The sequence below is a fragment of the Pelodiscus sinensis genome, chromosome 1, assembly GCF_052426305.1.
Source record: "Pelodiscus sinensis isolate ZL-2025 chromosome 1, ASM5242630v1, whole genome shotgun sequence".
In the NCBI taxonomy this organism is placed as follows: domain Eukaryota; kingdom Metazoa; phylum Chordata; order Testudines; family Trionychidae; genus Pelodiscus; species Pelodiscus sinensis.
Genome location: NC_143052.1, coordinates 89,859,419 through 89,874,863, shown reverse-complemented (window position 1 = coordinate 89,874,863; position 15,445 = coordinate 89,859,419). Strand labels below are relative to the sequence as shown.

The 15,445-nt window shown below is 50.3% G+C and overlaps 1 protein-coding gene and 1 pseudogene across 5 annotated transcripts in view; both read right to left on the bottom strand.

Moving 5' to 3' along the window:
* Positions 1 to 1,674: 1,674 nt before the first annotated feature.
* The window catches only part of LOC102445507 (uncharacterized), a 65,800-nt gene continuing 52,029 nt past the window's right edge, over positions 1,675 to 15,445 (bottom strand). For all 4 annotated transcript variants that reach the window (XM_075935448.2, XM_075935435.2, XM_075935426.2 and 1 more), the window contains 3 exons: positions 9,597 to 9,686; positions 7,382 to 7,453; positions 1,675 to 5,206 (listed from right to left, as the gene is read on the bottom strand). In XM_075935448.2, coding sequence (XP_075791563.2) covers positions 4,958 to 5,206; positions 7,382 to 7,453; positions 9,597 to 9,686 — 411 coding nt within the window. In that variant the 3' untranslated portion in view covers positions 1,675 to 4,957. The remainder of the gene's footprint in view (positions 5,207 to 7,381; positions 7,454 to 9,596; positions 9,687 to 15,445) is intronic.
* LOC149525603 (uncharacterized) lies at positions 9,699 to 15,441 on the bottom strand (annotated as a pseudogene). Its single transcript, XR_016350357.1, has 2 exons — positions 14,153 to 15,441; positions 9,699 to 13,339 (listed from the first exon to the last, which is right to left on the bottom strand). The product of XR_016350357.1 is annotated as an uncharacterized LOC149525603 (transcript).

Here is a 15,445-nt window from a genome sequence, read left to right as displayed (position 1 = left end):
ACAACCAAATCCTTATCTTGCCTTAAGTTATGAAAAGAGGAAGCTGCTTAGCAAATGTGGTGGTCCTAGTTGTTACCATTTAGGAGGGGTTATTGAACAAACAGACAGTGCATTGCTCCTGCTATTGATGGGTTAGCTAAAGATGTGGACACAATCTGTTGACAGAGGGAACAAGTGTAAACATGCTTTGGTGACTTTTTTTTTTTTTTTTGGAGACTTGTGTATGTCAACAATTTCCTTGCCAAAACTTGATAGTATAGACATACCCTAAGGCTTTTCCATACCATGTGCTGGGCAGCCTGTGTTTGGGACAAAGTATAGACCATATGGCAAAAACTAAAAAAGGCAGCAGCATCATTTCCATTTTGTCTTCATTCTCGTGTCTTACCTCTGGAGAGATTTTTCTACAAACTGAAGCTCTGAACAAGGACTGAATGACTCATCCAAGCAGGGGATGTGTTCCAGATGGACTTTCAAGACAGCAAACTCACCAACACGCAAGAATCTGAAGTCTCTATGTATGTGATTGTGTTATGATTTTAACAACTGTCTTATTGGTCTTTTTTCTTTATAATAAACCTTTAGTTGTAGACATTAAAGGATTGGGTGACAGAATGATATCTGGGGCAAGAGCTAATATTGGCACGGTAATGTGGCTGGCCCTCTGATGTCAGAACAACATTTTGTATACAGGCAGTCCCCGACTTACACGGATCCGACTTATGTCGGATCCGCACTTACGAACAGGGCTTTCTCGCCCCAGAGGTCGAGGTGGCGGATTGCTACCTGCGAGCTCCAGGGCGAGAAAGCCCCGTTCGTAAGCTGCTCTGGTGCCCCTGGTCTGCTGGAGACTGTCTCCAGCAGACCAGGGGCACCGGGCGGGTTCCCGCGCTTCTGAGGCTTTGCCAGAGCAAAGCCTCAGAAGGGGGCTGCCGCTTCAGTCCCGGTGCCTGTGGTCTGCTGGGGACCGTCCCCAGCAGACCACAGGCACCGGGACTGAAGCTTCAGCCACGGCGGGGTCCCGCGCCTCTGAGACTTTGCCAGAGCAAAGCCTCAGAGGTGCGGCACCCCGCTGCCGCTGCGGCTCTGCTCCCCGTGTCCCTGGTCTGCTGGGGGGGGGGGGCGCAGCTAGTGTGCCCCCCCCCCAGCAGACCAGGCTTTTGTTTTGGACCCTGGGGCAGAGCAGCTGGGGCGCTGCTGATTGGTCCTGCAGCGCCGCTCTGGGCACTACTGGACCAACCCGGCAGCACCCCAGCTGCTCTGCCCCAGGTCCTGATTCAGCCGCTGCTGGTCAGTTTCAGCAGCGGCTGAATCAGGATGCCTGGGGCAGAGCAGATGGGGTGCTGCTGGGTTGGTCCAGTAGCACCGAGGAGCGGCGCTACTGGAGCAACCCAGCAGCACCCCAGCTGCTCTGCCCCAGGCGTCCCCAAGTCAGCTTCTGCTGAAACTGACCAGCGCTGACTACAGGAAGCCCGAGGCAGAGTTGCTCTGCCCCGGGCTTCCTGGAATCAGCTGCTGATCAGTTTCAGCAGCAGCTGACTTGGGGACGCTTGGGGTTCTTAAGTTGATTCTGTATGTAAGTCAGAACTGGCGGTCAGTTTCAGCAGCGGCTGAATCTGGACGCCAGTTCCGACTTACATACAGATTCAACTTAAGAACAAACCTACAGTCCCTATCTTGTACGTAACCCGGGGACTGCCTGTAGTAAGCAGAGTTTTATAAGTAACTTCTTTGTCGGGACTAAAGGAGTTAATGTAAAAACCATTCAAAATGGAGGCAGTGAACTTTTGACCTAAGGACTCCATTTTGGTCAAAATGCCTGTCAGCAGCACAGGGCTCTGAGCTGTGCTGGCTCTCATAAGCTAGAACTGGTTTTTCCTGGCCAAGCAGAACATACCATCACCTCAGAGTTATGCACCGCAGAAAGGATTTAAGGGCCTGCGCAGCTGCTGGCAGTGTGTTCTTTTCCATCTATGCTCCTGTCAGCACCGGACCACCACAGTGGCTGTGACAAGGGAAGGGGGAGTTACACCATCAGTGATCATCACCATAGAAGTTCCCCGCTGGGATCTCCCTGGAGTTCCTCCCTGACAGCTTCAAATTAGCTCAAGGGGAGAAGATCCCAGGCCTCAGCAGCACAGCACCATCGGCACCTCCCAGTATAAAAGGGGTTTATTTCTTTGTTTTTTTCTGTCATCTCTTCCTTTCTTCTTGGCCAAAGTGGGTCTCTGGGCCTAGGCTTCATGTCTCTTTGATGCAATCCCTGCACAGTTATACAGTTACTGTTGATTAAGGATGCTTACTGTTGTTTGTGTTATTGTACGAGTCTTGTTTGAATTCCCCATTTTCCCAGTTATTGTAATTTTCATCCCTTAATACATTTGTTAACTTACCTAGAGTGTCCTTCTTTGTTATTTCTGTATCACACTGGGAGGGTGCACTGAGGTATTACTCCAGCACACTGGTGATAAATGCAGGAAAAGGGTGCCTGCATCCTCTGAAACAGGCGCTACTCTCGTACAGGAGTCACCTTTTGATTTCTATTTTCTTCAAGTTGTCTTTGTCCTCTGGGTAACAGTTTTGGTGACTGCAGCAGGATCTTCTCAGGAGTAATTACCCTGATTAGGTCCAGTAAGCATTGTGGGATTTTATTTTATTTTTATAGTGTCAGGGATTAGTGGTCCATTGACTCGGGGAGGGTTTCCTTTTTCCCTTTGGTGCGTGCGGTGAGGTAGGCTGCCCACAGGCCTCTCAATTAAATCCTGATATCAGGAGTGCAGGAGAGGGGATGCCCTCAGTAGTCCCTCCTGAGATTCTGGTAGTAGTGCTGTGTGCCCCCACCTGCATTGTTAGTGACTAACTATAGGGTTGGGCACGGAGAAGGTATTGACCGCCCTTTTTTCTGTGGCAACAGGGTAACTGGGAACTGTCATAAGGCCCCAGAACAGTCCATACCCAGACAGGGAGCTACCTCGTGATACCAGACCATGGCTAATACTGTCTCCCCTGGGCCAGTAGAAGGTTCTGTTCCTGCTAACCTTTTTCTGTGGGTTGAAGGATAAGCAGCCCTTTAGAGCTGATGGCATCAAAGGTATTCAGCCTCCAAGGATGGACATGCCTGAATAATATAAGTTCCATCGAGCATGGTGTGGATTATTTTGGGAAAGGGAAAAGTCCTTGGACAGGAGAGGGCTCATGAAGTAAATCTGCAATTTTATGGGTGCAGTATTTAGAAGCTAAACCAGCCCCACACAAGAAGGCACAGAAATGGGCCTTTATCTATGGCTTGGCCTCAGTCAGCTGGGAACTAAACTTCCTGAGGGTATGTTGGCAGAGTATCTGAAGCATTGGAGGTATGTTGCCCATTTGGATCAGGAAGGTGAGGCTGCTGGTGACAGGGAAGATTCTCTCTCACACACACTCCCTCTTATCACTCCCCCTTTCCCTTCTGTGCGCCCCTGGCCCTTACTAGTAAAAAAATACAGCTTTTACGGAAACTCCTTGTGGCTTCTGATATCTGCCTGTGGGTTTCAGAGCATTGCTTATGCCTATGTAATAGCAGCTTTGGCACAGAGCAACTAGGCCAGGCCTGGGCAAAATACAGTCCACAGGACACATCCAGCCGGCTCCCCAGCTTGCCCTGCAGCCCCATACACCGTGCAGAAATGTGGCTGGCAGGGCTCCATTTTGATTTTAAAACTGGAGGGAAGGGGGGAAGTTTTAGGAGCCACCCTGCCCTCAGCACATTACCATTGGCCGGTTTCTGGTAGAATCACAACCCCTCTCCTGGGCTCAGTCATTCATGAAGCACAAGGCAAGCAGGCAGGCTGGCTGGGAAACACTTTAACCTCTGCAGGCAGGCTAGTATGGCAGTTGGCAAGGAATTTTCTTGGCCAGAGCCTGCTTCTAGCACCCCAGCCCTTTCCTTCCCCCCCCCCACTCAACATACTCAAATCTTCTGTCCCCCTTTTAAACTCATACCACCTCCCAGATCAGGCAGCCCAATCTCCTGCTCCAGATCACAATCCCCTCCTACCCTAGGTCACATCCCAAACCCCTGCACTCCAGTCCCCTGCCCTAGGTCACAACCGCCTGCTTCATCCCAACTCCCTCCCAGAGTCCAGTCTCCCTCCTGCACCCCCAGTCCCTTACCCCAAGCTCCTTTCTGCACCCAACCTCCATTCCAGACTCCACATCTCCATTAATATCATGGATGAGTGTGGCCCTCAACCACTTCCCAAAATCTTGGAGTGCCCCCCCGCCATCAAAAATTATTGCCCACCTCTCACCTAGGCTGTGATGAGTAGATAGGGGCTGAAGCTGCATTTCTCCTGGGTTCCAATCACCCTTTGATATCAATAACTGGTCACTTGTATCAATTTAGCTATTATCCTCTGTGATCCTGATGAGTTTAGTGAGTCCTGGAACTCAAGGTTTGTAGTTCCATGTCTGGCATCTCCCTTTTCTCCTTGATTACTAAGGACATTTTCATACAAACAGGATACTTGCTCATTAACAGCTCATTATCCCCTCCCGCTGCCTATTCTCCAGTAGAAGGCATGATCCTGTTTGTTGTGGCGATATTGCGACAATGTCACATGCAGTGGACTGTGATTCCCAATGATAAACAAACAGCAGATAATTTAAAATTTAGATTCTGTTTGGAGAAAAATGGCACTTGGAAGTTAATCAGGGATGATAAGTACCTACAATTTCATATAGGCAGGTGCAAAAGTATTCCTAAGAAAAATATTTTCCATAAGATACCTGGAGATGTTTAAAACCCTGTGTGTTACCACTAAAGCTAAATTACAAGAGCTAAAACCCTGGCATTTGCTGGATTTAAAAAAAAGAAAAGAAAGACAGAGAGAGAGATGTTACTAGGCTGCAGATTTACTTTTTTTTTTAATTGTTTTTTGACACAATGGTATAATTTGACTCCCAACAGTCATTATTTTTAGTCGTAGCTTACACCCTTTCTAATGACCTGTTCCCCACATGTCAGCACTGGCCACAGAAAGTTTATTGGCATGGAACAATCCATCTCTTTATTGTCCACATGCTCTATGCAGGCTGCTGAGATTCTTTCAGGCCACTCAGCTTTAACGGGTGGGTTCTGAAGAAGCAACAAACAGTAAATTTTATAGCACTTAGCTGTGAAATTTACAAGCGGCTGAAACATCTGTAGATCAGTAGGAAGAGGAGGCTGAAAATAAAGTGAGGACAGTGATTCTCTTACAAACTCTGTGATGTTGTTATAATTGTAAAGCAGACACTGACACTGCCCTTTGACTCATGTTGCTGCTTTTAATTAGGGACTAGTATCAATAACTGAATTCCTAACCCGGAACTGATGGCAGAGAGAGAGGAACGTCCCAGGATATTTATTTTCTCTTATCTCCCATCTGGAGACATTCTAGTAGCCCTGGGCTGCCTTTGATCCCCAGATCCAAACAGCTTTGCAGGGGATGAGAGAAAGAAGAGCTGCAAAGTGATGAAGCGGCTCCACTGCAGCCCATAGAAACAGATACCACAAGAAACAGACCAGAGTCTGGTCTTGTAAAGTTGCAACATGGTTATTGAACCCCCCCCCCCCCACAGAGGCATAGCGAGGATGTTATGCGCCTGGGGTCAAAGGCCAAATTTGCACACACCCCCCAATCATTTGTTATTGTGGATCTGTTATTATTTCTAAGTCAGCAAAAAAAATAAAGTGCTACCAGACTGTTTTTTAAGTTTTTCCTTTTGTTATAAAGTATCTTTTATGTTAAAAAAATTATAAGTAACCCCAATGCACTCACCCTGCCCCCTTCAGCCAGGTTCCCCAGCGCCACCAATTCCAATGCACTCACCCCTGCCCCAGAGCCACCCACCCTCCATTCCAATGCAACCACCCCTTCCCCAGAGCAGGCACCCCAGCCCTCTCCATACCAATGCAACTGTAGGTAAATCTCAGTCTCTGTATTAATCATTTTCTCATTGATTTTTTTTTATTTTACCTTTGTATCAAGTCCTTTTAGCATTGTAATAAGTCTTTAGTTTGTTGTATTAAGTCATTTTATAGAAACTTTGTATACTTTTATAGAACACAGAAACTTTGTATTAAGCCTTTTTACATAGAAACATTGTATCGTGTAGACTTTGTACCCCCTTTTGCTAAATTGATTGTCCTGTTGAGTGAATGAGGTGTGATGGATAAGGTATGAAAGACAAGCACCTCTGGGCACTTGCAAGGTTGGAGAAAGGAGGAAGCCAGATTCAAGAACAATAAGAACAATGGGAACTGTGAAGTGGGCTCATTAAAAGAAGAGTGGACCTATGGATGCCTTGGGAGTAAGCTGCAAGTGCCTGCTTTTGGAAGCTCCCTCTTTGAAGGTGAATGGGGCAGCATTAAGACAACATCCAGAAGAGGGTGTCACAGATGAATAACGGCATATGCATATGATGACACTGCATGAGAGGGAAGACACTAAACATCTGCATCTTTCAGTCAACATGGGAACACTGATCCGGCTCCAATCCTCCCCCACCTAACTAACCTGACCAGTGCAGTTAGGTGGAACAACTATTGGTAAAAACAAGACATGGTGGCTACGTCTACACTGGCCCCTTTTCCGGAAGGGGCATGTAAATTTCACCAGTCGTCGTAGGGAAATCCGCGGGGGATTTAAATATCCCCCGCGGCATTTAAATAAAAATGTCCGCCGCTTTTTTCCGGCTTTTAGAAAAGCCGGAAAAGAGCGTCTACACTGGCCCCGATCCTCCGGAAAAAGCGCCCTTTTCCGGAGGCTCTTATTCCTACTTCAAAGTAGGAATAAGACCCTCCAGAAAAGGGCACTTTTTCCGGAGGATCGGGGCCAGTGTAGACGCTCTTTTCCGGCTTTTTTAAAAGCCGGAAAAAAGCGGCGGACATTTTTATTTAAATGCTGCGGGGGATATTTAAATCCCCCGCGGATTTCCCTACGACGACTGGTGAAATTTACATGCCCCTTCCGGAAAAGGGGCCAGTGTAGACGTAGCCGGTGTGTGTGTCCATGTATATGCTGTATTATATGCATATAAGTGTTGACTGCTATATGTGAGTATCACCAATAAATGTGGCATTTTGCCTTTCCCCCATGAAAAGATCCCATGCAGTACTTTTAAGTGAAACACAACCACCCCTGCCCTGGAGTCAGGCCCCCCCAGTACCTCCCATCCCAATGCACTCACCCCTCCCCCTGAGCCAACCCCCCCACAGCTCCCCCATCCCAATTAACTCACCTCACCCCTCCCCAGAGCCAGGCACCCCCAGTGGCAGGAATGCCCCCCATCAAATCCTCCCACCCCCTCCCCACAGAGCCAGGCACCAGAGGAACTGGATGGGGTAAGGAAATCTTACCTTTAAAGTTGCTGCTCCTCTCACCCAGCTTGGCTGCCTCGGTTCACAGTGTGTAGAGCAGTGGTCTCCAACCTTTTCAAGCCCAAGATCACTTTTTAAATGTCAGAACAAGCCGAGATCTACCCATTCTTCCCCCAAGACTCCACCCATTCCTTGAAGCCCTGCTCTCTCTGTTCTCCTCCTCTCCATCACTTGCTATCCCTGGCCCTTATACACTTTCAGGGTATGGCTACACTGCTGCTTTTCCCCCCCGATACTTCTGTAGGAAGAGGTTTTTCCAACATTTGGCCTTTCTAGACTGGGCCAAATGTTAGAAAAACCCTCTTCTTTCCGAAGCCCCCTTATTCCTCGTGGAATGGGGAATACACGGGTTGCCCAAAGAGTGTTTGCGCTCTTCCGCTAAAAAAAGCAGAAGAATAAACACGTCCCTGGATGCAGAAGAGTTTTTCTGGGATATCTCTGGTACCCAAGAAAAAATTCCTGCAGTCTAGCCATACCCTCACTGGTTTGAGACAGGAGATGTGGGTGCTGGGGTGGGAATGAGGGACTTGGATGTGGGAAGGGATGAGAGGTGCAAGCTCTGACAGGGAACTTGGATGCAGAAGGAGGTGGAGAAGGGGATGCTGGCTTGGAGAGGGGGCTCCAGGCTGTGGAGTGTTGGGGTCAGGTGGAGGGTTGGGGTGCTGAGCAAGCCACAGGCTTGTGGATGTGAGGGTGCAGGATTTGGAGTTGGGGTGTGTGAGAGGCCCAGGGCAGGAAGGTTGGGAGTATAATGGGCTCAGGACATAGATTTGCAGTGTGTGGATGGTGCAGAAATGTTGTGGCACAAGACTGGGGACGTGGGGGTGCAGGAGTTTGGGGATGTGAGAGGCTCAGAACAGGTGGTTCCAGTGTATGATAGGCTCAGATGATAGGCGGTACAGGAGTGTTATGATTCTGCGACCAGAAGGGGGCTTGGCCCCAATTGGGGGTTTGCTGGCCAGGCTTCATTTTTAAGTAAAATATTATGTCAAACACAAAGTTTCAGCATCATTTTTATTTATGAGAAGGGTGGGGAACCTGTCTTGAGTGGGGGTCGCTGACCCACAGAAAAGTCAGTTGGGGCTACACAAGTGAGATGCAAAAAACAAACAAACAAACAAAAAACACCCTCCTGAAGCAGGGGACAGGGTGTTAGTGGGGGTAGGGAACAGGCTGATGAGGCAGGTAGCAGGCTGCCAGTGGGTGCTACAGCAGGGGACAGGGTGTTGGTGGGGGCAGGGAACAGGGAGTCCCCTGCACTCTCCTCCTCCAAGGACTGCTACCCCCTCCCCCCCATAAGGGAAGCTTGTCCCAGCACTCTGCCTGCTCTGGGGACTCCTACCCCCACCCCCTCACAAGGGGACGCTCATCTCGGTGCGCGCCTCCTCCAGGGACTCCTACCTCCCCCCCATGCAGGAAGTCCCCGGCATGCTACAGACCTGGGTCTGGTACCGCGCCAGCTGTTTGGGGGAGGGGGAGTAGCCAGCACACTTCCTGAATCCCTGGAAGTGGCACACAGCTGCGGAACTTCCGTCCACCCCCTCAGGAAGCTGGTACTACCTCCATTGTCACTGGCAGAAGGCAGTGGGGTTTCTTAGGGGTGGGGAGAATTAGGGGTCCCCAAATGCCTCACGATCGACTGGCCGGGCCCTCCCAGTCGACCAGTTGATCGCGATTGACGGGTTGGTGACCACAGGCGTAGAGGGAGGCAGCAAGTAGCGAGCTCCAAGTCCTGGATCTCGGCTCAAAGTGTCACGTGGGCCAGAGCAGCCTGGCGCCCCCCTAGCGTGGTGCCCGGGGGCAACTGCCCCCCCTCGCACCCTCTTTGCTACACCTCTGCCCCCTCCCCTTTACTGTATTCCACGTAACACAAGACAGGAGTTGTGTACCTCTCATTGTCCAATATGGAAACCAAAGGTGCCCCTCCAGACTTAATGTAAAGATTGGCATCAGCAGGGTGTAAAGGGAAGAATTCCTCAGCCAGAAGGGTTTCCACAAAGTCAGCTTTGAGGGGCATGGAAAGAGGAGTAAAAGGGAGGGTCTGGACAGAAAAATTCTTGAGGTTTGGCGACTACCAGCCCCCTAGCAGAAGTAGACAGTACAATACTGAACCCAGTGGTATGTCTCTTAATATCATGAGTTTCACGGACATGTTTGGAAGCACACCCTGTTCCCAGGCCCGATTTTTACTCACCAGACTCAGGCTTTGATAGAAGTCTTCTCCCAACTTAAAATAGAGATTTTTTAAGTGATTCTTTATGTCTTGTGCCAGCTCAAGGGAGAGCTACAAACCAAACAAAGAACAAAATAGCCCAAGTTAGGAAATGGGCAAAATCCACTTCCTGATTTTCAAAGGAAAAGGTCCTGTTTAGAGAGACAAATATGTCCAGCTCCAAGGATTTGGAGAAATGCCCAGACTTGGACATGGGCAGGGCTTGACAAACCGTGGCAAAATCCACTCGCCAGCCCCGCACTACGCATGTGCCAGACCCGCACTGTGCATGCGCGTGCCAGTGGTGAATGGGGTGACCAGCTGAAATCTACTCGCCCAGGGCGAGTAGACACATGGATTTGTCGAGCCCTGGACATGGGTATGGAAGGATGTTTTGAAGGCTTTGTCTACACTGGCAGATATACAGCACTGCTCACAGAGTGCTGCAGGGAAATCGCCACTGTGTGCCCGCGTTGTCAGCTGCCAGTGCTGTAGCGTGACCACACTTGCAGTGGTGTTTGGAACAGTGCACTTAGGGCAGCTATCCCACAGAGCACCTTTTCTTCTTCTCCTGCTGAGGCTTATGGGAATGGGGAGCAGAGGCACAAGGCATCCTGGGTCCTGTCCCAATACCCTGTGGTGCATCCTTTCACATCCCAACAACTCCTGCACTTCCATCTGCAGTTGGAACCATCTTTCAAAGGATTTTGAGCTGCGGTCTCTGCTTCCTCAGTCTGCAGGAACGGATCCCGTCCTGCTGAAGAAAATGCTGATAGGTCTCACCTGTCACGAATGGCAGTCGAGTTATTCCTTAAGCTAAAGTGATGATATGGAGTTAGCAGGGCTCAAAAAATAATGCAATCTGCTCACTCGTGGCGAGTAGATTGCAACCCAGAAGAGCTGGGTTCGGGCGATCTACGCATGCACAGATCGCTAGACAGCGTGGCTGGCGAGCAGGGCTCACCGCGGTTCGGCGAGCCCTGGGAGTTAGACATGAATAGGAGCTATGATGTTCATGGAGGTGCTGACCAGAGCGGAAGGTCGCTTTTGGGCTTGGGAAACAAGCACTGAGTGGTGGGATCGTAGCCTCATGCAATCCTGGGATGATGAGCAGTGGCTGCAGAACTTTCATATGAGGAAAGCCACTTTCATGGGATTGTGTGCCCACCGAGGGGCACAAGGACACATGAATGAGAGCTGCCCTGCTGGTGGAGAAATATGGGGTGGTCACACTGTGGAAGTTGGCTACTCCAGGCAGCTACTGATGTGTCATCAATCCGTTTGGAATGGGAAAGTCAATGTTGGACTCACGTTGATGGAGGTGCATAGTGCCATCAATCACACCCAGTTGGGACAGACTGTGAGACTGGGCATGAAATTGTGGATAGCTTTGCACAGATGGGTTTCCCTAACTGCGAAGGGGCGATAGATAGCATACATTCCAATTCTAGTGCCAGACCACCTAGCCACAGAGTACATTAATCTGAAAGGGTGTTTCTCCGTGGCTCCCCAAGTGCTTGTAGATCACCATGGGCATGTCATGGATGTTTAATGCAGGCTGGTCCGGAAAGGTGCTGGATACAAGCATCTTTCAGAACACTGGCCTGGTCAGGAAGCTGCAAGCAGGCACTTTCTTCCCAGACCAGAAGATCACCCTAGAGCAGTGGTTCCCAATCTTTTCCAGATGGGGACCCATTTTGACAATTCAGGAAGACTTGGTGACCCAGAGTAATTCAAAAATGGGTGGAAGAGGGAGGGCAGAGCCACCTGGGGAGACACTTGGCAACCCTTTTGAAATGTAATGGCGACCCATATTTGGGTCCTGACCCATAGGTTAGGAAACTGTACCCTAGAGGAAGTGGAATTGGACATTGTGACCCTGGGAGACCCTGTCTACCCCTTTTGCCTCCCCTAGCCCTGCATTCACTCGCTGCCATGCGCATTGCACCCTCCAGAATGTGTGACGGGAAGGGTTAAAAGCTTCACTCAGGGTGGGGCTGCTGAGGCTCGGTGCCAGCAGGCTGAGTTTGAGCAGCCCTGAGACCAGAGATATCGGAGGGGCCCAGTGTGGGGCTAAAGGTCTCAGGGATGCTGTTACACAGTGTGCTCACAGGGCATGCGTTTCACTGGGTTTATTGTTCTTATGCCCTTCCACTCGAATAAGCTGGCGACCGCCCTAGTCCAAACGAGGCCGCTGTTAGTCCCTTTTACTCATCCCCGGGACCGGAGTGCCATTAGCCACCTGTGCCATAGGGACTGCGACTCCGGTTTACCTCCACACCACTTAGAAAGGATTAGTCGAGGGGGCGGGGTAGGGAGACCTGGGCCCACCCTCACTCCCCGGTCCTGGCCCAGGGCCCTAAAATGGGGATCCAATCTCCCCTACCTGGATGACAGGAGAGTCGCCCCTAAATACATCAGCCCGCAGGCTTCACAACCCTGTCCTGGGCCACTTCCTACCCGCCTCCAGCGTTCTCTGTACCTCCGTCCATGCTTCCTCTGTCTATGTCTGCCTCACCTCCTTGCTCACTCTCACACCTCGCCCTTCGCTCCCCCTTAGTTCCAGCCTTTTCCTCCCTTTTGAATTCCCCGCCGACTGCATGCCCCCAGCAGCGGGGTTCTGGTGCATCAGCTCTTCCACCAGCTCTCCCTCCTCGGGTGACGTCATGCTCCCGTGCCGCCTCCTCACAGGTGCTGTGCTCACACTGCTGCTCTCGCAGCCCCGGCTGACCCCACAGCGCTGGCCTAACGCTGGTTTGGGTAAATGGCGTGTTCGCCCCGCGATCTCCCTTCGCTGGGGCCCAACAGGTGCTGTGCTGCACTGTCGCTGCTTCTCCCGCACCCACAACTGGCCCCACAGCATTGGCATCGCACTGGTCTGAGTGTGGGGCACACCCACCCCATCACAGATGCCTTCAGGCAACGATTTGATGCTGAAGGCCAGTAATATTTGTTGCCATGCACAGGAGTGCAGTGGCTGAGATGCGGCTAAGTAACTGTGATTGGTCTGTATGATGCACTGATTAGAAGAAAGCCTGCAGCTTTACTGAGCTATGCTTGCTTTCATGTGATGGAATAAAGATTTCTCCCAAACCCAAGACTTCCATTAGTGATAAACAACAAACATAGGATGCGCACACAACATGACAAATCTGTACTTTGTGGGAGGGAGGAGGAAGGAGTTGGCACATTTACAGATTTGTGTATGTCCAGGTATCAGATGCAGGTCTGCTGTCTGATGTGCCATGCAATGGGAGCTGCCTTTCAGCAGGGCTAAACTGCACGGGGACAGGGGCTGAGTACACTGGGTGCTGGTGGGAATCTGCAGGGCTGAACAGTGAAGGGGTAGGTGTGGAATGCAGCAGGTGATGACTGGGGACAGGATGGTGGCCAAAATGTGTTGGTGGAGACAAGGGGGTGCATGGAAAACAGTTTTGGGACAGCGGCTGCAGGGTGTGGTGGTTGCGGAGTTGCATTGTCTGCCATGCTAAAAGTGCCTGGAGTGGGTCAGCTTAGCGCTCAATTATGTTTAACAGCTTCATCCAGTTCTCAGCATTCTCCTTCCATTCCCTCCTCTCGTTGTTCCTCCAATCCTTCAATTCTTTCTTTTCAGTGGCAGCTTGCAGCAGAACCTCACATGACATCACTTTACAGAGGTCGCTTCCTTGCTCAGCGCAGCTGTTCCACTGGAGACAGCAAGGCAGGCTGGGATCCCAAAGTTAAATCTGTGAAGCCAAAACGCAACATTTTACAGAGGCACCATTGTGTACACTACCCAGTTTGCATTCCTATCACTAACTGGCTGTCCCAGGGCAAGCACACATAATATACAAGACCCTCCGACCCTCTCCCCCAAATGATGTGCTAACCATCTGGGCAGGGAATTTATTGGTGTAGCACCTTGCTGTGTTCTGGACTCCTGTCTTGGGGAGAGCCAACACTGCAGGGCAGCCCTATAATCAGTGATGCCACACATTTTCCAGTGGCTGTATTCTCCCTAGAAGATCTCTCACTGCTGAGGGTGAGCAGGGAAACAAGGGATGGTCTTTTGCGTGGTTGCACCTTCCTAGTCCTTATGTAGCTTTCCTGTGTGCAGCCAGGGTCCCCTCCTCTTCCGGCACAGCAGTGTGGGAATGTTACCCTCATTGGGACAATGAACACAACACCTCTGCCAAGGAACCTGTGATGGTCATTTGTCCAGTATCTGCATGAGATTTTACTCTGGTTATCTGAAGAAGTGGGTTCTGCCCACAGAAGCTTATGATACCATCTACATGTTTTGTTAGTCTTTAAGGTGCTACTAGACCATTTGTTATTTTTTAAGATTTTCCTGTTACAGACTAACTTGGCTGCCCCTCTGAAATCTATGAGATCTGTGAGGCTGATCACTTGTGCAATGAGAGAGCTCATCAATGCCCTATTCAGCATCTGACTAGCCCTGTGTCAGTGCTAGCACCACACAGACCCAAGCCTGCTCTCTGCAACCCTCCCACGCCCAACAACTGGCTCCAGTGCTTTCAGAAATCAAAGCCACTTACCAGGGGCATCCTCCACTGTTTGCACTTCCCCCAACCTCCAACTGCTGCGACTGGCTGGCATCCTCCAGGATGGAAAAGAGCTCCTGACTGCATGCATCTGTGGATGCTGAGTTGTCCTCTGGCTCTGGGTTCCCATTCCCCTCAGCACCCTCATCCACAATTTCCTCCTCCTGGGTCAGTTCAATCGGAGATGGCCCCTGAAGTATCCACAGGGGTCTTCACAGCAGAGGTGGGGTCACCCCCAAGTACGTAACACTCATCTTTGTAGAACTGGCAGGTTGTGGATGCAGCACTGGCGCAGCTATCTGCTTCCTGCACCTTGTGGTTGGCATTTCACAACTCCATCACTTTGACCCAGCTCTGCAGTGCATCCCAGTCATGGCCCTGTTGAGTCATGCATCTTGATATCTGCCTGTAGGTATCATAATTCCTATAGCTGGTATGCAGCTGGGACTGGACAGCCCTCCTCTCCCCAAATGCTGAGGAGGTCCAGCACCTCATCGTGGCTCCATGGAGGGAGATCACCTGATGCACAAAGCAGTCATGGTCCCCTGGAAAGGTGGGATGAGAGCACTCCATACATCTCCCAGCAAAAAGGAAGAGGATTTTAAAAATTCCCAAGGAATTAAAAAGAGCAGGTCAGAGGATTGGTCACCTAAGGGCACGGTAGTAGAGTTGAAACTGATGAGCCAAGAGGTGAGAACAGGCATTGTGGGATAGGTACTGAAGGCCTGTCACAGCACTGTAGTACACCACAGTGTCCACACTGGCAAGCTTGAACCTCTTGGGAATAGTTGTGATGGTTTACTAGAGCACAGCAAGTGTAGAGTTAGTGGCACTACGTGCTTGTCAGTATGCACACCTCGGAAGTTACAGCACTGAGAGCTGATTTACTGTGCTGTACCTTGCCAGTGTAGATGAGACCTAAGTCTTGTAAGTGCATTCTAGCCAGTCAATGACAGGATTAGTGTCTCAGTTATGTGACTCACCACACTACATATAACTCAACCATTCTCCTGTCACACCGATTACAAACAAAGGAATCACCATTCTCCCCTCCACTCTGCCTGTCCCACACAGCTCACAATTTAACTCAGGTTATTTCCACTGTAGCTGCCTGTCTATGTTAGGGCTTCCTGCATCTCTCAGGCTGGTGGAGCTGAACCAGTTTTAGCAACCAGGGGAGACTTGGAAAATTTCCCTTGTGTGCATAAGGCTGTAGAGATGACAGATCTAGACAGGTTACCCAGCTCCCCTCTGCTACCCACGTCCTAATGTGCTGTAATGTTAAAT